We start from the raw sequence: 27,282 nt of genomic DNA on the forward strand, positions 1-27,282 counted from the left end.
GCAATATAAGACGTCCATAACAAGTCATACATGTTTCAGTCCCTGACATCCTGACAAATTTTTTTGCCAGATTTTATGTGACTCATGTTCATGTGCCTGTGTACAGATATGTGGGACAATCTGTATATTTTCTATATAGAAGAGTATAAAAATAAATTAAACTTACACCATTGACTCAAATTGAGTTTAAATTTAAAGGTATATCACATCTGCAAATATATTTTATATATTCATATATATATAGTTAAAGCATCGCAAGCCAGTTTATAAACATCAACTTAAAAAAAGATTAAGTTGCAATTTAAGACATTTTTCTAAAAACCAAATGACTTAATCAACAAAAATGTTGCCTCAAAGTGCTATGGAAGACTATGATTAACCCCAAAATCAAGCCCGCTGCTGGGTGACCCCTTAATAAACCTGACACCAATGCTCCCGCTCATTAAAATTGATCAGACATATTTATGGAGAATTATGCAGCTCTGGGTTATAATTTATCGCAGAGTAAATAAACATCACAAGATCTCCACCGAGGACCTTCGAAAAGTCTTTATCTCGCGGGCACTAAGTCTAAAGGGGGAGGGGGGGGGGCGTAGGAAAAAATAGTCCCCAGCCAACAACACACTCGACCAACATTTGCATGGTTTGTAGAACGAGTGCTCCACAGCTGAGGAGGAGGCGGAAAGCGGGGGTGAACAGATACATCGGGAAGCGCCCCAAAGACTCCAAAGTGAGCTCACGAAGGCGACGAGATGCTGCTCGTTTCCGAGGCTCAGCTGCTCACTGTGCGGGCACTTGAGCCAAGTACAACGCCAACAAACGGCAAACAAGCTCACAAGAGACTGCAGGCGAGCGGAGGAGCTCCCCCGAAAATGGATCTCTAAGGGAAAGCTGTTGGTGTTTGAAAGACAGAGGAACGTCCATCTGTGTGTTCAGCTTCTCTCCTCAAGGACTTAAAGCCAGCTTATTAATGCCTCCGAGCACACGATTGCACGCTCATCCCTTGTGTACGGTCAGCATGATGGATTGTGCCAGCGCCTGGGTTCGCTCCAACAGGAATAATAATAATGCAGCCTTTTTATTCACAGAGGTCATCGTCATCAGTGTGTCAACTAAACAAATGAGTTAAACCTTGGAGCAGAGCTTGTTTCATCTTATTTTATGTCTCCTCTCACAGACTGTCCACAAGGTTAACCATACAACACACAATTGTTACCAAACACCAATAATCTTCTAAATCTTAAGCTCTCTGGAATCTACTTCATGCACTACAGAACATACTTCCGTACGTAGAAAATAAAATACACTGACCTATCAGAAGTGGAAAATATCAGATTAACCATAAATGACATCACTCCGGAGCCATGACCTGATTTTTCAAAAATGCACAACCAACGTTTGTAATGAATTCACTAAAAAAGTAAACTGGGGGGGAGGGAAATAGTTAATTTGGATTTCTTTGCGATTTTCTTAAATCTTCATAACACCAAGCAACAGCTGATCCGCTGACAGCTCACCCTGTCGCGTGTGTTTGCCTGACTTTCATTATGTTAGTCGGGGCCATGCATTCTGGAGTTCAGCATTTTACAGATATGCCTGTGTACAGTTATTAGCCCCTTGTCATTTTTCTTTGAGTGCCAAAAAACAGCATCAGTTTGACTCGAAAAAGGGATAAATACCTTTCACCTCAAGGTCCCAACATTCAGACAAGAATCTCTTTGCATCATTTACTCTTTGAGAGACTTTGCCAACAGACAAAACTTGCTCAAGGCATGGATCTAGAGACAGCAGGAGGGAGGGAGATTGCCTGGGTTACACAAACCAAAAGCCACCCTTTCTGCAGGATATTTTTGTTTGTGGGGAGTAAAGCGTTGTCGGCCGCATGTTGCCCGTCGTGCAGTGTCCCCGCTCTCTGGGAGATGGCGGGGCATGGGGGGTTTTGTTTCAGTGTACCAGTTCTGCTGGCCATCAGTCCTTTAGATTGTCCTCGCCAATCCCCTGGGCCGACAGCTCTGCCAAGACGTTGTCCAAGTAGTTGGGGTCGGGGTAGCCGTGACCGGTCAGGTTAGAGCCAAATTCCGTCTTGTGATGAATCTCGTTCCACACCACGGTGTCCGATTCGCCCGTGGTGCTGGATGTGCCAATGGTGAAGATGAGGCGTCGGTCCCAGGCCATGATCAGCAGCTTCAAGACCTGATGAGACAAGAACGAGAGGATGGTTTGTCACAGCGCTTCCACAAAAGGAAGCCCGCTGTTTCCGTCTGGGAGCTGCGTCGCAGCTTACCTTCCTGCCTTTCTCACTGTCGGGGAGGTAGCAGTGTCGAGGGAACCCTCTGGCACTGAACTTCTTCCCAGGGTTGGGGTGCTCATTGGTCTGGTGAAAATGTCAAGAAGAAAAAACAAAAGTTACAACGCCTTCACTTGCAATTATGACTTAATTGTGTGGGAAATGTCAACAGCACCCACAGGACAAGCTTTACTGCTCACATCGCTTAAACGAGGCTTTTGTAAAATAATCAGCTGGGAACTATGTTACTTTCAATATGCAGTAATATGTTCAGTCTCTGTCAAAATAAAGTGCTTTGAAACCACTAGCACGAAATAAAAATCTTGTAGCTCATCAAAGCCAGGGTCCCACCAATTCCCTCAACCTTATCAATAAAAATACGTCACACAGTTAAAGCAGCCTTGTTATAACAAATTTCTCTTGTTTTTTGTCCATTTTCCTATTTCATTTTCCTTTTTTTATGTTTACATTTTGGTAATATTCCCAGGCTTTGGTTGCTGTAACAACACAATTGCCTTTCCCGGTCTTTTGTGTGTTCTTTGTGCCTCTATTAAGCACACTTCTTGGACAGGTTATAAGGCCCCTTTTCACTGTACCACTAATATAATACCACCTAAAAATAAAGCTGCAAGAAGCTTTGATGGAATCAGGTAGTTCAGCAGGGCACAGTCGCCATGGCAACTTGATCAGATCATGCTAAAAGCTGGCTGTAAGCAATAACAGGAAAAAAGTTCTGTGCTGCCCTCTCATGACTCATTTTTTGACAGTCTTTGGAAAGAAGTGCCGAGATGGTTAGAAAAAAAACAGGTGTGGCCAAAAGATGAAGAAACTTTTTAAATAAAATTAGATAAAGCAGAAACTGATATCACGAGACTCTTTAAACTCAGCTCGTTTCAGTGACTCCAGAGGTATGCTATTTTCGAAAATCAGGCATACGGTTCAAAAGTTACATCAGAGGTGATCCAGAGAGAGTCATTCCACTTTTGATTAATCCCAGCGCACCGAAAATAGCTGTAATTCCCCCAAAAGGGGGAGTGCAATGTGGCCTCCAATGAATGGGAGTGACTGATTTATGCCTGCATCTAGAAATAGAAATTATATTTTAGCTTTTGCAAGTAAAATATTGATTATATCATCACACTGAAATGAGACTAATATCCTGTTTTTTCTCACAACGAAGCCAATTTTAACCATAAATCTATCTTCCTGCTAACGTGTGCTGCCTAAAAGTGGACAGATCGGTCCAAATACAGCATTGATAGCAGTATCAGGTTGATACTACCACGATGCGATCAATACGTGGTTTCTATCCTCTAAGGAACCACGTAGTCCACCGGATTGTTCATGTTTTTTTGGAAATGACAAAAATGACCTCAGACATGCATTATAAAACATGTCTGAACCTCTTTGTGTTTGTGGTGACTGTCATGTTTATTTTATGTAGCCTATAGCAAATGTAAGCAACAGAAGCTGACCCAAAGTGCTTTAGAGACACGCACGTTTACATTCCAGGTCTCCAACGAATCCCAGTTTCAAAATACACGAAAAGCTGAAAGATGTGTTTTTAAAAATCACAATAATTTTTAATTACACATTAAAATGTGTTCATAATTTGTAAATTGATGATTCATCTTATAAGTCATGGCACACTGCTCTCATAGCCTTTATAGGTTAAAAGTATCAGTATTTGACTTTATTTACTTTACATTGGTTCGAGTATTGTACCAATGTAAAGTACACGGCACTAATACTAACTGATCACGGATGAGTATACTTCTTAATGTTCATTAAAGACCAAAACAAATAGGTTTCAGCTACAAGCCATCATTAGTCCAGGTGGACTAATGATAAAGTGATATGTCATCAGTCACAGTTAAACATAAACGACACAAATACATAAACATAAACTATCAATACCATGACACTGATTACATGTGTATTATGTAAATCTGCAGGAATATTGCACCATCTACTGCACTTGCTGGATGAAATAGCCCTGTTGGGCCTACAAATGAGATGAACCCCAAGTACTTAAATGAAATAGCGTCACACAAAGTATGTTAAAAGGAGGGTGCTAGTGTTGTTATGTGTTTTCCTGGAATTACAAAAAGCAGCTCAATGCTAATCCTTAATTTGAACCTTTAGCGTTTTCAATTTATAGAACACAAAGCCAGTATTCTCGTCTCTGTAACAAATGTCCGTCTCGAGTTTGTCTTTAAGGAGATCACACACGATGGCAGTTGAAATAAAATGTCATTGGGCTTCTTTCAACTTTCTTCTTGAAGTTGCTTTTATGTTCGAAGAGGCTGATCTTTAAATCTCATTTAGTTTTCTTCACATATACATCGGCAGTGTAGTGTGGGCTTTTCAACCAGTGGATGGCATTCTTGGTTTTAACAAGAAAATCTGTTTGATTTTGAACTTTTTTCTAGTGTGGGATGCAGAAATGTGTCCTTTTGATCATAGCGCTACTTGCTACTTGTGATGATCAAACACTGGGAAGAAGATCAATATTTAAAAATGTTATTGTTTTTCTCAAACTGTTCTGATGTTCACAAACATTAAGACATCTATTCATCAGCGAGTGCTGGGTTTATGGGAGGACAATCCCCTCATCAGCACCTATTACTAAAAGGTAACTACAAAAAGTATTAGCATGGCAGACTCCAATCAGGCAGCTAGAAACTCTCTGCCGCTCCTCTATTTGTGCATGAAATCAAAATAGTTCATGCCATAAAGTGGCTTGTGGTGCAATCAAAATTCAATTCAAATCTAAAAACTGAACATTAACATTAACTACAACTACACAAAAGAGAAAAAAAAATCTATCTTGTAGGTGCCCTCGTGACACCAAAAGCTCAGAAGGTTAGAGCGTTAGATTCTCGACCATTTAGAACTTCCTCTGATGATCTTTGTAAACCACATTGAGTCTCTCTCCTGTCTCCTGTCTCCTTCCCCTAACCCCGCCTCCCACTATAGCAGATGGCACCCCTCCCTAAGCCTGGTTCTGCTGGAGGTTACTTCCTGTTAAAGGGGAGTTTTTCTTTCCTACTGTCACCAAGCGCTGTGTGATTGTTGGGGTTTTCTCTGTATTACTTTGGGGTCTTTATCTTACAATATAAAGCACCTTGAGGCAACTGTTGTTGTGATTTGGTGCTATGTAAAATAAAACTGAACTGAATTGAAGTGAACACACCACCTACTTTAACCTATTAAAGATGTACAAGTATAAAGCCCATTATAGTGTGCTACTATTTTCATCATACAGTTTTGGGTGCTGGCATAGACTGAAAAGGCAAAAGAAGATGGACAATATGCACAGCGTCACCACTTCCCTACTCACCCAATTATTTTGCTATCGTCCACAGAGTACAGAGTGTAAACCTGACCATCTATGATGATCACTCATGTTGTCTAGAGTGCAGGAGGGGAAAAAGACAGACTTACAGTAATGTCCCCTGGCAATAGTGTATTGTGTTGTTATGCTGATCTGAGTGGTCAGATGACCCCCAGCGCTATCCCTGGGGGCTCTATGCCTTCTCCGCTGGTGGAAAAAGGTCAGCTTATTGACTCAATTTGAGCTCATCTCAGGAGTCAGGAGAAAATACCAGCCAAAATACCACCAGCTCAGACCCGGTGAAATCCAATTGCAAATCCCAGCTGTTTAATTTTCTTATTAATGTTAATCAGTTTGATGTATAAGCTGAAAGACAAATCAACTAAGGGAAGGCGGACTTGTATGCCTATATTTATAAGGACAAAAAAACATACATGTTTTCACTCTATATATTTCTTATACAACATAAGCCTTTACCATGAGAGAGAATTACTCTTAGATACTTCTTTGTCTTTGCCCTGAATCACTGCTTAATTCCTAAAAATGCTGTTTCCTCAGGATCCCGACACCTCAGCTTCCTGCGTGAGTAACTCTCCATCCAACTTAAGCGGATAAGCAGTTGTAAAAGGTCACAGATTTAGAGGCAAGAGACAGCGGATCAGGGTAGAAAGGCAGGGTGGTGGATTAGGTGAAGTGAGACGGCTCTCACCTGGATCCCGGCAGGAATATCGTAGACAATGCGGATGGTCTTTGAGTCTGGATAGCCTGGCAAGCAGTGTGGTATGACGTGGTACTCCATCTTCCCGGGGGGCTGCGTGCCTGTTTTCTCCCCATAGATGGTTTTGCACGTTGGGCACTGAAGACTGCCATCCTGCTTTGGAGAAAAATAATGATTTGACGTTAATGACGCAATAAAATTAAACCACTTTTTTCCAAAACCCCAAATTAAATGGATGATTTGCAATTTTTTTTCAGCCTAGAGACAATATATCAAATATTGAGACTGAAAAATGCCTTTTATTTGTTTCTGCTCATTTTTAATTTCAAATAGAATGATTCCAAACAGCAGATAGATGATGTTAGGAACTAACTGGTAAATATATTTTAATATTTAGTGGATAAAAAAACATATTTTTCTCAGGAGTTGTTAGTCTTTATCCCCAAGTAGAGCTGGGAAAAAATACACCACTGCAGTTCTTTCTGGAGCCACAGTAGAATTTACACATCTATTATAATGTAGTACAGCAATATCACCTATCGCAGCTTAAAGAAAAATCTAAATTCAAAGAGGGGAATTTTAAAAACTGGACAAATAAAAAGTAGAATCATCTGCATAGATTGTTACAGTAAAATGTAAATAAGAAGTTTGTTGTTTTTGTTACTTTTGTAATTCACATTTTTATTTAAAGGGGAAAAATGGTGTGATCACATTACACCCATATTGGCTTCCTTAGACTGGCTTTACTTCCATTTCAGGATCCAGTTTAAACGTTTATTCCTTCTTTTTAAACCTCATGGTTTGTCACCCTGTTACTTAACAGAACTTTGGAAACCCTAGACTCTTAGCTGAGCACGGACATCTACGAACAACCTGCTCTTGGAAATTCCCAGATCAAGGATTTAAATTAGAGGTGATTGAGACTTTTCAGTGGTGGCTCCCAATCTTCTAAAGACCCATTTGTTCTTGCTTTCACGTCTACTAGTTGAGCAGAGTTCCCTGGCTTTATTGTGCAAAAACAGACTTATTTACTTTGTTTTATTACATTTCTGTTGTATATTTATTGTTCATTTAGTGATCCTTGTGTATAGTGTGTATTTTGTACAAACTGTACAGCATTTTGGTGAACTGAGGTATTTTAAATGCACAATAGAAACTTTGATTTGTCTTGATTTTTTTGTTCTGGAGCACCAACAGTGCAGCATGGTGTTCTTTTGTTTGCAGTTGCAAGCAGTGAATCTGAATTTCCTGCAAGCAAACTTCAGTGTCCAAAGTAATTTTACAAAATACTGTGCTGTCAAGACTGATCAGATGAGGCTATATAAGCTTTCCATCTGTTAGCAGCAATATCGAGGGCCATCATCTGCCAGTGCCGTGCAACCCCGTCGAGCTGTAAGACATCGCGAGTTTAGAATTTGAGCCTAGCGTGACATCATAACAGCGTCTGGCTCGCAAGCTTTTACCCACCTTATTGCCATTGTTGTACATGGCCACCAGGCATAGCAGATGGTACATGTGCCCACACTTGCCAAGTTTGCCCACCAGCTCTGGCTTGATGCCTTTGTGCTGCAGGACGCCTTCATAGCCGGATGACATGACCAGCCTCTCCATGCAGATGGTACAGTCCTGGAATAGCGGGCCAAAATACTTGAGCTGCCATTTGACATGTACATGACTGTACTCATGAAGCAACTTAAATCCTGAATATGCGCACCGATGGGTTTTATTCTCACCTCATCTGGCACCACTTTAATCTTCTCAGTGTATCTTCGCACCACATCTTCTGGGTTTTTCCCTTTTAAAAATAAGTCACAAAAGTCATGAGAACAAGCCACAGGTAAGTGTGAGTAAAGAGAAAATTGACTATTCAAAAACAAGAGAACAACATCAGATCAGTCTCACAGACTACTCTGCCCCATGTGCCTTTCTTTTCTTTTCTTTTTTTTACCAATAAAAGAAAGTGTGCACGTGGAAACAGTACACATGTTAGTGATGTTCAAGAGGAGGTCACCTTGAAGCTGCCCATAACACTGGCAACCCCACACTCTCATAATCCCTGTGTGCAACCAGGCTGGTATGGCTGAGAGCACACCCACAGCTTACATCCCTAATACGCTTACAGGCAACCTTTTTTCCCCCCCCCGAGCTTTTGTTTGTTCATTTGAGGGAGAGCCAGTGAACAGAGGCAGAGAGAGTAGTGAGGGAAGGAGACAGCTTTTGTCCCCCCCAAATCCTCAGGTATAAAGGGTATGCAGGAGGTAGAAATGTGTGAAGAGAAGGAGAGGTGAAAACAGAAAAAGGAGGAGAAAGACAGAGAAAAAGTTAATAAATTAATTAAGAATAATTTTACTCTGTTGTTATTTGACAGCTTCATTCACTTCTCTGATTGTTCTGGGTGCAGAAAGCAGAGCAATAGAAATCAAATCAGACACAAACACATAGGTTGCATATTTGTCTGCTACCTGAAGTAACATTTGAAAGGTCAATAATTTCTAATTACTACAGCAGAAGATTTTATTTTATTTTATTAGTTTTGCTGTTTTTTGGTAATAGTCAGCCCGTTCTCACTCCTGAGGCCTAACATCCCGACGATTTGTCACATCCCGTGGCGTTCCTGAGGTATGTGAAAGGTGACCTTCCGCGTTCTAATGCTGTTCCAGTAGAATGACAGTCCCGCAGTAATACACGTACCAGCCATGTATCCCAGCCCTAACACTAACCTTATCCCTAACCCTATCCCTAACCTTTGCCAGCACTTTAATGACGTTAAACTGCGTTTTCCAAAGTGATTTAAGTAAAATGAACGAACATGTGAGATTGATTCCAAACAGTTCTCATGTTTCCTCATTTTTCCGATCTTGTCACTTAGGGATGTGGTGGGTGTCTGGAAGCGTAATATGTTGACGATTTGTCACCTAGCGTCAAATATTACGCTTTGGGAGTGAGAACGTGTTGTAATAGTCTGCAGCATTTGTTGAGGCTAAAATAGATATATGGTCATGAATTTGCAATTTTTAAAGTTTTCGCACAACTTGGCTTGATAGTAATACATTCATATAAAAGATACCTTCTAATAGCATGTTTTAAATTCTAGTTTAAGGCCAAGTGTACTTGCAAAACTAATAACTATATATTTAGTGCTACAGTAGCTAGCTATTACCAGGCAGTCTGGATATATTAGCTGTGTTAGCATTTAGCTTAGCTCTAGGCCTTACCCAAAGGTAATCTCACATAGCTGTTAGCATAGGCTCTTGTTTTTTTGGGGGTTTTTTTTGTTTAAAAGCTTGATTTGGGTGAATTTGAATAAGGACCACCGCAAAAAACTGTTGTAACAACAAACCTAATTGAATACTTAAATCACCATCTCTCAACTGAACAAGGAGATTTTAAAGAAGCTAAGAAAAGGCAAATTGTTTAAAGCTAAAGAAGCAGGAAAGAAAAAAAGGCCGTTATCTGGTGACTTTATAAACACAGCGGATGATGTGAGTACCTGACATTTGTTGCACTTGCTTTTGTAAACTTTAATAATTTCTTTTATAATGAAAATAACACTATGCATTGAGGAATGCTTTTGTTGGCGCATGCTGTTCTTACTGATACTGATACCGGCAGGTCACAGTTGGAGAAAACTGGAAAATTGGAAGGAAATTCAAACTGGTGTATCTCTAAACAAAATCTTTGTTCACAATGATGAGATGCTTGAAGGACTGACTAAGAGGACAAGTGCAGTGCAAGGATAGAAATCCAACAGTCTGACTGTTCAATTAATACAAAAACTCCCCGGGGAGGTCTGTGGTTTCCACTGCTTGCATCGACCAACACTTACTCATGCCCAGAGCTCTCCAACTATACACCAGATGCCCTTTCAAACCGGCTCAGTGTAACCGTGCCTTTCATTGTGTCTTCATGTATCAATCTGAATGTAGTGTTACATTTATGAAGTTGTTATTTTACTGTATACATATATGAGCTTTTTGAAAGGTACAGGAATGCTTTTCAAACTGACTGTTAGCAAACTTGGGTGAAATCTGAGCCACTGCTAACCTTATGGAACAATTATGGATCCCTCAACAGTTTATTTGGTGGCTTATTTTGCAGTTTCAACACTCAGAAGGCTGAAACATGTCGCAAAGTTTGGCAGAACAAAGATGGTCTGTCAGTGGTTGGCAGATTTCTCTCATCTGTGCATTTCTCATTTCTTCACTTATTATAAAACTACAAACTACAGTGCTGTTGTTCTGAATTCATTCTGTTGTTCGGTCCCGCCGTCTCACCTCTTCTTAGGTGCTTTTTCTTGGTTTTGCGGCGCATGCCGTTGATTCCTGGCACAGGTTTCATGTCGCTCTTGTTGATGGGGGGTGGGTGCAGTATAGGTTTTGGTGCTCGAGTCAGGCAAACGGGCAGACCTGCAGCGCACATCAGGATACCTGTCATACCTGACGCATGGGTAGGGCACACACACAGAAAAATAAACAAACATTACTCATCTCAGCAAAAACTATCATTTATAGCTGATTGCTAAACAGATGCTGCACAGCAGATTTGGTCTAACCTGCTAAGGCTGGGTGCACTGGTCCAGAACCAGTCAAGTTTTTAACTGGGAGTGCAGGAACCCTTTAAGAGAAAAGAAATGAAAAGTGAAGCAAAGTAGGCATAAAAATAGTAATATTATAACTACAGTGTTGTTACAGTCCCTTACTCAAAGGTCTCTACAAAGAGAATTGCTCACATCACACAGACAGATGCTTCTCGCCATGTGGGTCCATTTAATACACAGCTTATAATCTGTAAATGACCCTGCGACTGCTAAAATGGACGGTAAACGGTCCCATTTGTGTACAACTGCTTGTTATGCCACAGCTGAAAAACCTGAAAGCAGCAGACAGTTCTGCTCTGCGTGGCATGAAAAACACTCAAGCTAAAATGTCAAATGTGCTTCACCACAAAGACGGAGACAACTGCAGTAGGATGAGACAACTCGACTTGTGCAAAGCGCTGCCGCAGAGTCTGATTCAGGATGACATTCGGAGAGGTTGAAGTTCATGACAAACACAGACGACAAAGACAGTTGACTTGCTCACTCTTCAAGATCTATGAAGCACAGCGGGCAAAAACAGGGGCATTAATATGAGCGCGCAAATTTCCCCGAGCGAAGCAGAGCACAGGAACACGTTTCCTTTCCCTGGATTAAAAGTACGAAGCCATCAAACTAAGAGTTATTAAAGCTGAGATTACACTGCCCTTTAAAAAACACCTAATAAATAAAATCACACCAAATGTGATGGTGTACTCAAATGTACTCTTAGTGCTGATCCCAAGCCCGGGTAAATGGAAAGATTTTCATTGGGAGCTACGAGGATAGACAGGATTAGAAGTCAGTACATGAGAGGGACAGGTTGGGTCAAGCGATTTGCGTTTAAGTTAAAGAGGCAAGGCAGAGGTGGTTCGGACATGTACAGACGAGCGATGGTGGATGTATTGGACAAAGGACGTATGGAGCTGCCATATTCCAGGCGGAAAAGAGGAAGATCTCAGCAGAGGTTCATGGAAGTAGTGATAGAAGACATGCAGAGGGTTGGTGTTATAGAAGAGGAAACCAGGGATAAAATGGAGGCAGGTTATCCACTATGGCGACTCCTAAAGGAAGCAGCCTGTAAATGTTACTAAATTTGAAAACAATGGACAGCAGACAATTATAAAAAAAACAAACGTAAGCCAGTGTGAGACAATGTGATGAAAACAAGCACTTTACTTTGAAATGGATAGTTTCAAACCACACATTTTTATTCCTGTTAACAGTTTAGACTCCAAACAGGTGGAAAAGCGGACTAAAAAATTCTAATTAAGTTTTATAACCATTTAAATTCCTCTTAAATTGCAAAAATTACACTAGGACACTTGGTTAGGCCTTCATACATATTATTTTACGAAGAAGGAAGCCGTTGTTCATTTTTAGATTTATTGTTTTAATATTATTAGAGTTGATGGTAAGAATGACATTAGAAGAAGAAACCGCGAAGACTAGGTCACAATATGAACTGATGTGAGGATATTTTGAGAATGGTGGCTCCAAGGGAAAATCATATATCATGTCTCCATTGAGACCTCCAGAAATTAATATCATTAATGGGATTCTGGAATAAAATGAAGCTTGTATTTCACCACTTAGGAAATAAAAAAAATATAGGTCTGTACTTTAATGCCCTTTGGCAACAAGTGAAGATAGAGACAAAGTGTTTATATAGAAGAAATCATCTAGAGTAGAAGAACTGTTTAACAGGAAACAAACAAGCTTGTGTGACAAGAGCTTGTGCAGACTGATGGACAACCATTACAGGAACATGTTGGTAATTACCAATGCTGTTAACTTAGGCCAGCTGGGGCATCAGCCTTACCCTGTGTGTTGGTCTAATAAATTTCTCAAGCACCACATATTTTGAACAAAGCCAGGGTCTCTCTCTTTTTAGGAAGGTAACCTTAGACACCTGTAATACAGCTCACTGTGGTGGCGCGGTGTAGATAATGGCTCGGCTCTTGGACGTAGAAGTGGGGCAGGTCGGCTGAGGGAGGTGCGCCGGTGGAAAGAGTGGCACACCTGGCCTGCATTCGGTGTGGGCAGACTGCAGCACAGAGTCATTACGCTCCGAAGCCACACAGTTGTCGGAGGAGTGATTAGTAAAGAAATGTGTGCACTAACTACCTTCAACCCTGTGGTTACTGTGGCAAACCTGCTACACTTCTAAACCAACCCATGTTTCAAATAACGTGGAGTTAAAGGTAGCCATCATCTCCGGATGTTCAATGCTGTGCTCTCACTGAATCACTAGAGTTCTCAGTTTATTGACTACAAACACGTACACACACCTTCACACACACACTCCTGCGCACGTCTCTTTGCTCTTTGTATGAAAGGAGTGAAGTGTCAGACCCTGTAGCTCTAGGCACTGCACAAATCCGCATCAACACAGCGCTTTGATATTAGTGAGGGACTCGGTTCTTACACCAGGGGAAGCCGCTCAATAAGCTGAGTGCAATAACAAAGGGACACGAGGTCTGACTGAAGCCGATGTGTGCCACTGCATTTCTGGGAAGGACTCAAATACGCTGCGTCTCACACCAGCGGGCCAGAAACCGGGATCAGCTTGCTTTTGTTCTGGAGTGTAACAAAAAAATACAGCGATGTGCAGCTCTGATAAATGCCTTATGTCAGAAAGTCAAATTCAGAGGGGGGTGGGAGGTGGGGGGTGGGCACGTCAGATTTGATTTTTGTCCAAAAAAAGACACCAGTGAGTGATTTCACACCTTCAGCCACAGAGGAAGAATTAATAGACGAACTCACCTCCTGCAGTCTGCGCGTGTAACAAAAACTAACCAGTCAATACTTCACAGTACACAGCCGCCCTTCACTCAATGAAAGCACCAGTTTGAGTCAAGAGGTCGGCGGTCTATTTTTCTGTGTCTGGAATAAAAAAATGTGTACGAAAGTGTAAAAGCTTATATAAAAAAACCCCAAAAACCAAAAGCAGAACAAAAGTAAAAAGTAATCTAACAAACAAGAAAAATAAATATATTCACTGCCACCCAGTGGGAGAATCCTTCAGATGCCTCCCTTTATGAGTGCATGTTTAATTTAAGCAGTTCACAGAGAGTCCTGTGATCAAACAAATCATTTTCATGAGAAGAAAAAAGGGGGACGACACAACACAAGAGCCCTTAACGCCATCTCATTGTGGACAAACTAAAAGCACACACAGCAGTGGATCTGTACTAGAACAAGACATTAGTTAGTTTCATTTGTACTGCATATAGATTCTAGAGAAGATCTCAAAAAAAGATGGAAACTCCGTGGTACGATAAAATCTACACAAGCCGAAACACAAAACACACAAACATTAGATGCTATTGATAATTCTTATCACCTAACCAGAAAGACACGCACTCCTACACATAGACGCACATCTTGGAGCACGTTCTTTCCTTCAAATCTCTGATTACACATTAAACTGGCAGCCAGATGACCTGTAGCCAGTGTACAGCTGTGGACATCTGTCTCCTTTTGTACACAATTCTCTTGCCTTTCTTGTTTTTTCATTTAGAAATGGGAACCTCTGAAATCAGTGAACCCTGTGCCTCTGAATCGCGCCTTAAACCACATGACGCTAAAAATCTCTAACACGGAATAACTTTTGATGTTGATTATTTCATCAAGAAACGCCAACATTCATGTTAAAAACCCTGAGTTGTCCTCACCAAAACAGCCACTTTAGGGTTAAAACAATCAATGATCCTCAACAATGGGCTCTGTTGGCTTGTGCTCAGACCTTGAGAGCAATTATAACTCATTGTCAGCGTAAACAAGCGCGGACCTTTTCCACATTCAGCAAACTACACTGAACCTTGTCACCTCTACATTGCTTTTACGCTGACAACTCCAATTCTTTTCATCCTCCTGTCTTGTGTTCACTTCTTTGTTCCCTTCTCTCCATGAAGTAAAAATTAACCTGAGCCTATCTTTGCCCAAACCTTCGACAGTGTGTCCGAGTGGCATTTCTTATAACTAAGGCTGTAATTTCTAACCCAAAACCAATGTAATTTAGTAATAAACCCACCTCCCACAAGCTCATCCATCAACACCACAGTAATAAAGGCCCCTTGCAGATCATGGGCATGAGGGTCACTATTCCTCCTCTATCTCCTGCTCAGAGTAATACTTCTTCTCTGGAGGGAATCTCCCAGCTGCCTTGAGGACTTAATCAGATGTGATTCCCAAAATAAAGAGACCACATTAAGCCTCGCTGAGGAAGTGCTGACGGAGGACTAATATCTCCTCATCTGTTTATTATGCGCTATAAAGACAGAGTCGAATGGAGAGAACTCCACGAGTGCTTAATTGCATATTGATGTGTATCGCAGGAGAGAGAGGCTTGCCCCCGCTACAGTGTGGGTGGCAAATACACGTCACCACGCAGCTGAAATGCCCTGAAAATAAGCAACGATGGCACAGACGATTTCCAAAACTCTGGCTCGGGATTTTTCCATTTATTTTAATAACAATTTTCATCATGAGAGGAGTGCCAGAGCAGGAGAAGCAGAGCAACACACTGAGGGATAATGATCTCAGGCCTCCAGTCAAAACTCAGGCTGGCTCCTTAACACGAGCAGCTCGTAAACACAGCCGATAGCAGCGAGGGAACGCACCCAATTAAAAAGCTCTTTCTTTCAGCTCATGAAGACAAGGCCTTGTTTTTTTTTACCTTTCATCTTTCACCTGTCAGAGAACTGAAAGCAATACTATAAAGCAGCTCTAACTAAAGACCTGCAGCGCAGGGCTTAACCCGGTCGAGCGGAGAGAAAGTGCACAAGAGGAAGTGGTTTGACTGACAACGGAGGCCTAAAAAACACAAAACAAAACAAAACAAAAAATCCCCAGAGGCCTTGTGAAATTCTTCCTCTGTTCATTCCGCTACAAATGATATCTGTTTATCTTTTAAACAGGCAGACGATTCGTCGTTAACATTTCTCGTATCTATGAGTAAACACACAACGACAAGAAAAATCTCATAGCGAGAACCTGCTGTGGTTCCTTTTTCGACCTGTCGATGGTGAGTTTGGTTTAAGGGTGAAATACTCGAGAACGATTAGATATACGCAACATGGTGCTGCACATAAATGATGCAAGACTATTGACTCAAAGAGATCAACACGAACAGCTCTTTTACCAGCAAATATTTAATGAATTCATAAATATCATGAAATATCTATAAAGATGATGCAAGCTAGGTTCAGTATTATTTAATGAACTGATTTTAAAAATAGTCAGTTAATTTCTCCCAGTTACATCACTGTGAACTGAATATCTTTTGGGCATCAGTTAAAAAAAAAAACCCCAAAACAAGCAATTCAACCAGTGAGCAAAGAAAATAATCTAATAATAATAATAATTAATAAAATAATAGACAGTTGCAGTGTTGCTTCCAGCTCATGCAACAGTGTGATAAGAAGAAACAAAAAACTATGGCAGTCTGCATCTGTCGCTGAGCTGCACAGGTGGCGATATGTGGGCTGCTCTGTAATAAGATAAACTGATGTGTTGACACAAGCCAGCAGATGGTGCCACTTGTGATGTTTTCACACGTAACACAGATGCATTAAACACTCCCCCCCTCCCCTCCCCCGCTTTGACAACCACAACCTGTATTCTTTTCAGAAGATACAAAGATCGATATCTGGCTTTTTATCATCAATGGACTCGGGAACAAATGCGTTGTCTCGAAAACCAGCGTGCAGCTTTTCTCGCTGGTGACTTGAAGTACACCTTGCCTGATTCATCCATAGCGGCTACCCCGTTTGCATACATAAAACAGCGAAATAGAGTCATGTGAACGAGCCACAATGTGCCAAATACCTTCCGTGCACCCAGCAGTTATATTAGAGCGTGGGCGTGTGAAAAAAACACAGATCTGATGTTTTACATTCTGTGTGGGTTACTCTGTTATCTGTCTGTAGCAGGCTTGTGGGAATATGCGAGGGAGTTCACGTTTCAGTTTGTGTCTGTGCGCTTGCAAGCTCTCATGTCCTGCTGTGTGTATGTTAACCACACTCATCCTGTGCGTCGAGCCACTCGCCTGGGAACATGACGCGCTCCGCCTTTTACCCCCTCGGTCTCTTCCTCTCCCTCACTCTAGCTCTCACTGTCTCGTAAGAAACTCATTGTGCTGTGAGGTAAAAAAGAATACGAAAAGAAGAAGAAGTCACATTTCGCCCACAGCTCTGAACACCTGAGCTGTCACTGAATTCTTGAAATGCAGAACGAAGCATCACCGAGTACGTCGCACAAACAAAGTCATGACCTGCTGTGGTGAGGATGGGGTGGGGGTGACACTGAATTAGGCCACAAAGTGAAAGCATGTGTGTCCGGGTGAAGGACGGTGTTATTCAAACATGCAGTAAGTGTGTCTCTCCCCATGAGCGGCGAGAACAGAATGGAATCAAATTAGATCAGGAGAGGGTTTATTTTAGCAAAAGAAAGCAGGATGGGGGGCACTGAAGTATCGGTTACAACGCTAGCACACTTCTATTCCTTGGTTCCATTCTCTGAATCGCTCTGAGGTCAGAGCGCTCTGCCGAATCTCCCGTTTTTCCTTGATCCATTATTCATGTTTCCCCAGTGGAGCTCTGCCTCCGTGGCAAATAGGTTTCCACAGCTACGCCGGAGCACACGCGTTCACACACATGCAGATAATGATGCAGATAAACACGCGTTCAGATCATCCACATACAGTGTCAAACTGTCTTTTCACATCCTGTGACACAACAACCACAGCGAAGTGTGAGAGCAACAAATTACTTCAAAGCAGAAGCAACAGAGGGATCCAACGGAGGCTGCAGCATTTCACGCCTATCGGGGGCCGACATAAGCTCGTTATGGAGCAGTAACCATGGCGGGCACACATATGGAGGAAAAGGGTTCCTCCTCGGCCAGCTGGGCCAGAGGAGAATCAGCTGGACTTTTAGTCTGCAGGTTCATTGATCGGCACGTTAACAACAGTAGTTATAAATTAGCAGAAAGAGGGAGAGAAAGACAGAATATACAGCACGGATTCAGGGTGACGCTTTTGTGTAGCAGACATGAAAATTGGCTCTTGGCTTTTAATATCCACCCGTTGCCTCTGTGGAACTGTAAATTCAACTGAATCTGAGCATTATGCCTCCGTTATATCGAGTGAAAGGCCACTGCCGACTCCAGAAAATCTGAGCTAGGAAAAGAGGCCAATGCCTTTGTGTGCATTTGCCTCTTGTGTACAATAAAAAATCTTTACCCTGCTGGGATGGCTCCTCTGGCAGTCCCCACGGAAATGCGCTGGGTGCCCGGACGGTTCAGATTGTTCTGTCCGTTAATGGTGAGAGTGTGGTGGCCATGGGCAGATGAAAGAGATGGCATCACGGGGGAACAGGGGAAGTTGGCAGCGGACAGTGGCAACTGCACCTGTTCAGCTTTAGCTTGTCCACCTCCCAGGCTAATGTTATTGTTGTTTGTGCCGGTGGAGCTGGATGTTTGAGACCAAAACGAAGTACCGGCGAAGGTATTGCTCTGCCGCACTACAGTATGGGTCCCTGCGGCGCCTGCGTTGCCCGCCGTCCCCCCGTGGGGTTTACGTCTCTGGGAGGCCAGGATGGCATTAGAGGCAGCTCTTGTACTGTTAACCAGGATGCACTGCTGGCAGGAGCAGGGCTGGCCAGAGCTGGCGCCCACAGGCCAGGACTGGGACTTGGGGATGGAGCCCATGATGAGCGGGTAGGCCAGGTCCATGCGTCTCCGCAGGCGTCTCTTTCTCTGGCTCTGCCTGTTGGTCTGAGACATGCTGTTGAAGTCGATGAGGTAGCAGAAGCCCAGAGAGGTCAGGTCCAGCCAGGGATGCTGCTTCTCATAGGCGTTCTGGATGGTCACGCAGATCTCCATGTCGTACGGCGTCCACGAGCCGTTATCGTTCTCCCACTCCCACACCACACCTTTCCCTGGGGCAGATGACGGATCATAGAAGTTCCTCTGGACTGGTCTCATGGTGCCTAAGAGGAATCAACAGAGAAGAGAAGTAACGTGAGGACGGCTTTGTATTCAGAAAGCTTATAAAATGTTTCACTCCAGTAAAATTAGCATGTAGAAAAGAAATGGGGGCGGGGGGGACTCCTCGAAAATCCCATATCCCATAATGCATCACATTGTCCATAATATTCAATTCAGATTTCTTCACAAAACCTCTTTTGCATCAAAGCCAACACCTCCAGATTGAAAAACAAGGAGCCCAGAAACTGAAAAACCTGATGACATCATAAGGATCATTAATGCATAATCACTTCTCTAATGACGTCTGTGCCTCTGCATGGAGATTTTAAAAGTTTGCATAAGTAACCCTATGTATCACCACGGTTACTTATCATGAGTCATACTCACAGGCTTCACCACGCATAATGAGAAGCTTGTTGGAGTGCCCCTTTAATGTATTTCAATTATTGATCTCACCACAGGCCGAAAATGAGATGGTGCTAATTTAATGAGAAAAAATAATAGATAACAGAACATGGGTTTGCCTTTCACAGTTTGGTGATGTATGCTCGCTTGTGTGCCGCTATAATTAACAGTTAATGAGTAAATGAATAACTGTTTGGATGATAAATAGACAGAAACTGCCTGTGACATTAGCCTGAGGAGATCCGCAGCTTTTCTGTGTAAAGCTCATCAAGTGAGCTAACAAGTGTTGAGACGCCAACTTGACCAACTGAAGGAGATGAGGTATAAGAGTTCACCTTCTGCCTGAAGCGATAACAAACTGGGGTACACACATAGTCCAATCACTCAACCTTTGAAGCTCCTGCTGTGTCGTAAACTGCATGCATGGCCACATCATGCCCACAATGCCTGCTGTGTCCGTCTGAACGGTAAGGGGGGGGGGGGCATAAAGCCAGGAGCTTTGTACTTCTGTCCGTCTGCTGATGACCACTCAGCTCCCACCTCCATTATAACACAATTACTGTAGTCACATGGGAAATTAGGACACCTTAGCTTATCCATCTCCCCGCCACACGTCAGCACGGGTATCCAGGCTCTCCACTCGAAAGCGTCATCCCCTCCTTCCCCCACCTAATTTAACGGGTAAATGCACACTCCCAAACCAGGGAGGACCAGGGTGATAATGGAGGGAAGGGAGTGTGTGCCGAGGATGAATGGGGGTGGGAATGAGTAGAGGGTTGGTGGGCAGCAGTAAACCCTCACCCGGGAGCTTGATGCTGGCTCCGGAGAATAAAATGCATCAGCAGGATCAGCAAGTCTGACCTTGAGTCGTTGCTGCAGACTGCTAAAGGACTGGGCTCGACAGCTAATTTTATTTGGAGCGTCTTTAGAACCACGCACACACACACACACACGCACACACACACACACATTTACAGATGACTGCTCAATGAGCCTGCTGCCTGTGTCTCTCACGTCTTCAGTCAGTCAGCCGTGCACAACTTTCTCAGCCAGTCACATCCATGTCTGCTCACAGCTTGCCAACTTGCTTTCTTATATAGCACTATACAAAAGGGTAAAAACCACCTCTTGTTTCTTTAAATTTTGCTTCAAGTGAGCCAGAGTTTGTTGTAATTAAAAAAGGGTCTTGAGCAATAGTTTTCCAGGGTTTCTAACGGTCTTTCTGCTTTTTCACCCATTTCTAGTCCAGTCGACTGGACAATTTCATAGCTCAGACCTTGAACATTGACCTGTGAAATATTCTACAATAAAAAAGCACCTGACTCAAGGGATGAGCCATTGGTGTTTCTACATATAACATCTTCAGGCACTTTCCTACAGCAGCCTGTTGCAAAAACACATCACGTTTTCCTATTATATTTAGCCGAATCTCAAAATAGCAAGTTGACAGGCATGATATAGAATAACAGCAAACCTACCATGTAATAGCATAATATATCATAATATTACTCTTGCACCAACGTGATTTCCAAAGAGTTACTAGCAAAAAAACATTGTGTTTCTCAGCACATGTGCAGCAAGTCCTTAAAAAATGGGAGAAAACCATACATGTGGAGTGACAAAGAAGAAGTACCAGGCCTAAAAAAAAAACTACAGTAGATGAACAGTATCTGAAAATCATCTCTTTAAGAAATAGGAAAAGTTCAGGCAGAGACCTGACACAGGACCCACAGAGATGCATCTGGACCTTCGGCTGATCAGTGATCTACAGTCTACAGCTGTAAAACACAGTGGAGGCTCTGTCATGGTTTGAAGCTCAGACAGTGGTGTTAGAGATCTTGTCAAAATTGTCGTATGGTTTTACCACAATACTGAATTTCCATGTATGTTTGCATGCTTCCCATTGTGTTCTCTTTTGGTTTCCGACTTTTGCACTGCACAATTTCCATCAAGATAATAAAAAAGAAATAACAAAGATTTCAGCGTATTTCAAAAATACAACACGCACATTAACAAAGCACTAATTCCTAAATTTAATAATTTTCTCTATACACAAATCAGGGGAAAGCTCTGACCCCCTCATCATTGTGGCAACTGTGGGATGCATTATGTTCATGGCCCGATGGATGGCGGCACAGCTCCAAACAGTCTTGACCAGCGTTAAAGTGTAAACTGTAAATATTTAATCATGTGGAGATGTTTCATTCCCAGTCTCAACTTCAGGGAGGAAGCAAAGATGGACATTATCTCTTTCTGTAATCCTGTTAGGTATTTGTGAGCACTCTGATGGTGCACCATGCATGAAATGAGCTCAACTTGAAAGAGTTTCTTCAAACAGTTCAGTGGGTTTTAAAGGATGAGCGTCTGGCAGTCAGGTTTCTTGAGTGGAACTGAATGAGGTCAGGACCGAGCATTGCTCAGCATTTACAGCCAGATAGCTGCACAGTTCAGGACTCTCATTCTTCACCATCACACTGGAGTCGAGCGTAAAGTTGTCCAGTAACTAAACACAAGGGGTTGTTTGACAAAGCTTATAAGGTGTGTATGTAGGTTAAAAGGTGTGGGGGATGGGGTGCTAGCACCTAGATGTGGTTTGCTGAGAAACAGTTTCAGAATGTAACTTCTCCTTAAAACCACACATTGACATTTCTAGTCAGATGAAAAGCCAAATTAGCATTTTGTGCTAACTCCCATGTTTAATGTGATGAGTATCTACCAAGGTCATTTTAATTAAATAATACTGGAACTAGTAAAAATGAGACCTTTGAATTTGGAAAGCTAAAATAAAAACCTTTACAGTTCGGTATTTGTCAATTTGGTAAACTTTTATCACATTTCTTTTGACTGACATGCTTACTTAGACTTTGGATGTCTAGAGGACTTCTTTCGAAAAGTTATCTGGTTTTTACTGTTACTATTTCATTTGAAAAATTAAACAGTAATTTATTAAGTACACACCATTGTTTCGATTGTTAATGAAGGACAGAGCAAAAAAAACCCAAAAAAAACCCCCCAAGATAAATAATCCAATAAATCTGACTTTAAATAAACTTTAAATATTTGCATTCTTGTGTAGAGAAACTATGAAGCACACCGAAGAAAACACCAGAGGTCACAACAACACTTTGGTCTGGGAGCCTCCTGTAGGAAGTTTTATACAAAACATACACGCTGAATCTCTTCTCCGAGTCTCATGTTGGGCTGTAATTCTCTGCTGTGTATCCTACCTTCCTCTGTGAAAACCCAGGACCGAGTTGTTGACGTTCTCCCCATGACCGTTCTTGCTCTTCCTAACAGGAAACGAAGCGAGAGTGGCTGCTTCCTGTCTGAACCTGTGCGCCTTTGGCAGCCATCTTTCCTGCCTTCCCTTCTCATCTCTCTTATCTCATCTCCCACATTGTCCTCTAGCTGTCCTTTCCCCAACACCAGCATGGTTTGCTCTTGGGCAAGCTGGAGCTGTGTGATGTATTGCCACATTGGGCCTCACTGTGGGACTCTAGCCCTACTGTCACACGGGGCCAGGAGGGTTCAGGGTGAGCTTCATTGCCCTCTCACATCATGGCTGTAGGGAAACTTCCCTCTGTCTGTTCATCACATGACGCCATGCCAGTCTCCATCCTTAATAGCTTTGTTTTTCTCTGGAAGTGAAGGAAGCCCAGTCTGAATCACCGTTTTATATGGAAGGACATGCATCATTAAATTCTAACATCCTTGGCTGCCCTTAGAGGCTTACAGCATAGAGACACAGCAGATTAGCAAAATGATGCTTTGTAAAACATGCCAAAGGTTTATCTCTGAAGAAGACAACGACAGCTCGCATATCACAGCAAGAAACCAGCTCCAAACACCGCAAAAACGAAGCTTCTGAGAAGATGAACTTATGTCTAAGGATTGAAGAGATGCAATCGCCTTTTATTTAACCAGCAAAACAGCTCCTTCAAACACAATAGACATAAACAACTACAACATCTTAAAAATGTATTGTTATATTGACCTGCGGTTTAAACTTTAATAATATATGGGCACTGGAATTTTTTTATTTCAGACTGGGATCATTTGTTTTGTAGTCTGTAATCACGTTCAGATTAAAACATATTTAAAATGTAACTGTATGCACAGAGAAACTGTAACTTCCTCATTTTAAAAGAGGTGAGAACATTGTGATTGAGTTCGTAGTATAATATCCTATGAGATTCAGGTTATGAATGGAGATTCACAGGTTCTCCTGAGCATCAAAGAGCCAGACCAAAAAAAGTCCATGCAACTGCTAACCCAGCAACCAATGGGCTCAGCCAATCGATGACAGGTGATACAATCACCTAATAACCCAACCATATCATACACCCCAAATCCCCAATTCAAAGACAATGAATCATTTCTGCTTGACTTCCATAAGCAAAGCTTCTTTTTTTAGGTATAGACACAAAAACTGTTTGGTTGGGTTGAGACGGACAAGGTCAGGTTGAAAACAACATTACAACATTAACTCTTTAGTTTTAAAAACGATGCTAAAGCTGAGACCAACGCGTCCCACTCAAGCAGCCCTATGTGACAAGTTAAGATTCAGATGCCTCTTCAAATATCAAAGCAGAAAACAATTTTTTCAATTTTCAATTTTGTTATACTAAAAACATGGCCACCGGTATACGCACTTATTCTGTCTTTATCCTCTACTTATAATGTAACACACAACAAACTAGAGGAAAAAAGGCTTTTACACCTCATTACAGTTCATCGAGGGAGTAAAACTACTTCCTTCCACGCAGAGACCCTCTAAATCTGTCACTCGGGTTATGACACGCTAACTACTCTGCGGTGTGTTCAAGAAAACTGTGGTCACAAGAGCCTTAAAGAAAACTGTCAGTTCCTTATGATCTCTTGTCTTGCCATGGGTAACACCTGCATGGCTGCTGCAAAATACACAGGATTTAATCTTTGCTGTCACACTGAGGAAAGGTTTTGCTGTCGCTGAAGCTGTCTCTGGGGTCTTAAAGGAGAAAGGGCAGGAGGAAGGGTTTGCTCGTATGTGAACCTTCATACAACTGCTTTCCCTGAGAAAAGCACCGACGGAGTCAGCACCTCATCTCCTCTCTCATCTCATCCGCTGCTGACGCCAGCTTTCCCTCGCTTTCCACCGTCTCTCCTGGATCTGTTTCAGCAATGCCTCGCTGAGCCATTCTTCACATTTTCCACTCTGTCACTCACTGGACCCCGTCCCGCTCTCACTCAACACTCAACTCTTGGAGCGAGAACAAAAATCTGTGTCATTGAATTAGGGCGCGCATCACCTTGTAGTTAATGCTCTTCTTTGCGCTGCTGCTTTGGGAAGAAAGGCAGAAGAGAAGCGCCAGGATCAGGCACTATAATATGGCCTTATAATTGACAAACCTCTTCAATTTCCCTGGGGCTGCGTTGAACCTATTAGTGCGGCGGTTTTCAATTTAACTACAGACGGATGGGGGCCAGTAACAGGTCCAGCATCATATGCCTTGACGGTATCTGAGAAGCAGAGCTACCTATTCTCTGTTAGAAACCAGGCAGCCCACTGCCATAAAAGAGAGATCAGTTACAAAACGTATTTTAATGTAACCAATATTACATTAACTTGATCTTGCACTTTCACAGTGAAGAAAACCACATTTTTGGGTCAGCTGTGGCTCGGGAGGTAGAAAAGGTAATCGACCAGCCTAAAAGATCCCTGGCTGCTCCAGTCTGCATGTACAAGTATCCTTGGGCAAGATCATGAACCCTGAGGTACTCCCGATGCATTCATCAAAGTGTGAATGTTAGTTCGAAAGCACGTAGGCTGGGAAAAAAGTGCCTTTGTGAAAGGTCAAATTGGGCTGTAGTATAAAGTGCTTTAAGTCCTTGAGCAGAGTAGAAAAGCACTATATAACAACCGTTTAATTTACCTTTCCCCAGTTAACTAATTAACCTTCACTTTACAAACTGTCCAAAATAGTGAAAATGTGCTTTTTTTATGCTGCGAGCCAATGCTGACAATAACTGGACTGATTTAGTGGCTATTTAACAGACCATACAGTATATGCACTATTTTTGTTTGATTTGCTGTGAATGCATTAAATTACAAAACTTGCGCCAACTGCCAACAATTTCAATGCGGCGTGACCAGACCCAAACTCCGTATTATCACCTCTGTTAAGAGCTGCATCTTCAGCTACACCTGAGCAGTTTTCAGCAGCTTTCCAAGTGTGTAAAGTCAAGTGTGTGCTCATCACTTTTTCGACATTCACAAGGTTGCACACGGTGAATTCTGTGTGACAGGTTGAGACTTTTAACGTAGACTTCTACTACAATGTCCCGAGGCATCTGAGGGTGAAGATTCAGCGGAAATGAGGGGAAATGTGATGCAATCGGTTGTTTTTTTGTTCATGCTGACACAATCCCTGTTCACCGGATTTGCCTCCCTGTGATTCTGGCCCACTTCCAGAAAATTTGAAGGGTCCTTGTTTTGACACACTGGAGGCGGACCGGCCTGCTGAGGTGCAAGCACAAAGACAGGGCTTCTGCAATTCTTCTTCTTTTGCAATTCATTTTTATTTATAAAGCACCAAATCACAATCATTATCAAGACCCTACAATAATACAGAGAAAACCCCAACAATCAGACAACCCTCTATAATCAAGCACTTGGCAACAGTAGGAAGGAAAAACTCCCTTTTAACAGGAAGAAACCTTCAGAACCGGGCTCAGCGAGGGGCAGCCATCTGGTGTGACTGGTTGGGGGTGAAGGGAGGAAGACAGGACAAAAGACACACTGCTGAAGAGAGCAAGAGATCAATAATAATTAACAGCACAGCTCTGGAACAACATGACACCGAGCTGTGATGTTTACAGGCACATCCAGGTAACTTTTGATCATACCCATTGTAACATCGTTATTGATTGATTGATTGATTGATTGGTAATTTTATTTCAACATGTGAACAATATACAAGTACATTTAGAAAAGAAATAAGAGAGAAAAAAAATACTATACAAATTACATACAAAAAACCATTCTGATTAATTTACATGTTGAAAGGGAGTGGGAAGAAGTATACACTTATTGAACTGCAACTTAGAAATCAGGCATATTGAAGAGGTAAACACATAATTAAAGTCGGACAAAATATAAGGGGTGCTTACTGTGACATCATCTTGACTGCACCTTCTTCCAAACTTCTGCTACAGAAAAGCATATCTTTCAGGGCATGGTTTGCCACAAATTAATATTTACCACAAGTTCATTTCATTTTACAGTTGAACAATTCAACAGCACAACCGCGAACCAACGTAGCATCTAGACACAGGCTCTTCAATTGCCAGCACACGGCCTTCAAAATACCGTCCATATGAACAGTGAACGCATGATGAATATGCAAATAAATCCTACAGTATGGGGAAAATAAAATAATTGAAGTGCGTTTGATGTTTTCTAATAAACCCCAGAGCACAGCTAGGGAAAAAAAAAAGGACTTTCATCTCTCAAAAAAGGGCCTTCGCAAACAATAAACCCACGCTGGCTATTAGTGACGATCAAGAGACAGAAAATCGTGGCTAAAAAAAATGCACCGTGGAAAGATCTATCTCAAAACAGATCTGTGGCTACAACGTAAATACGAGGAGAAGTGAACTTTTCATTTATATGCATGCACTGCTGTGAGAAAAGCTCTCCTTTTCAAAAGATGTTGTCATACCTGTACATGAAAGCCTCAAAATCTGTAAAAGCATTATCTGCTCATTAACGAATATCCTGAGATCAGAGAGCATAATAATGAGCCTGGCAGTCTGGCATTAAGCTGCTTTAACAGCATTATATGTTTCAGTATCACAGTTCGCCTGCTCCTCTCTCACAAAATCACACATTAAAGCTAATATTCTAGAGTGAGATGACACTTTATTTCCCCCCAGCACGCAGTTCTATCTATCTATCTATCTATCTATCTATCTATCTATCTATCTATCTA

General features: G+C 42.1%; 1 protein-coding gene across 4 annotated transcripts in view; it reads right to left on the bottom strand.

The window, feature by feature from the left end:
* Positions 1 to 1,379: 1,379 nt before the first annotated feature.
* dtx1 (deltex 1, E3 ubiquitin ligase) overlaps positions 1,380 to 27,282 on the bottom strand; it is a 42,491-nt gene continuing 16,588 nt past the window's right edge. For 3 of the 4 annotated variants that reach the window (XM_042222780.1, XM_014335052.2, XM_005926893.3), the window contains 8 exons: positions 18,162 to 18,909; positions 10,895 to 10,956; positions 10,617 to 10,778; positions 8,076 to 8,137; positions 7,810 to 7,968; positions 6,334 to 6,498; positions 2,285 to 2,374; positions 1,380 to 2,193 (listed from right to left, as the gene is read on the bottom strand). In XM_042222780.1, the coding sequence (XP_042078714.1) occupies positions 1,969 to 2,193; positions 2,285 to 2,374; positions 6,334 to 6,498; positions 7,810 to 7,968; positions 8,076 to 8,137; positions 10,617 to 10,778; positions 10,895 to 10,956; positions 18,162 to 18,909 (1,673 nt within the window). In that variant the 3' untranslated portion in view covers positions 1,380 to 1,968. The remainder of the gene's footprint in view (positions 2,194 to 2,284; positions 2,375 to 6,333; positions 6,499 to 7,809; positions 7,969 to 8,075; positions 8,138 to 10,616; positions 10,779 to 10,894; positions 10,957 to 18,161; positions 18,910 to 27,282) is intronic. The other variant, XM_005926894.3, reaches the window with a different exon arrangement.

Source organism: Haplochromis burtoni, unplaced genomic scaffold, assembly GCF_018398535.1.
Source record: "Haplochromis burtoni strain Fernald_Lab_line unplaced genomic scaffold, NCSU_Asbu1 Contig_95, whole genome shotgun sequence".
NCBI classification, from domain to species: domain Eukaryota; kingdom Metazoa; phylum Chordata; class Actinopteri; order Cichliformes; family Cichlidae; genus Haplochromis; species Haplochromis burtoni.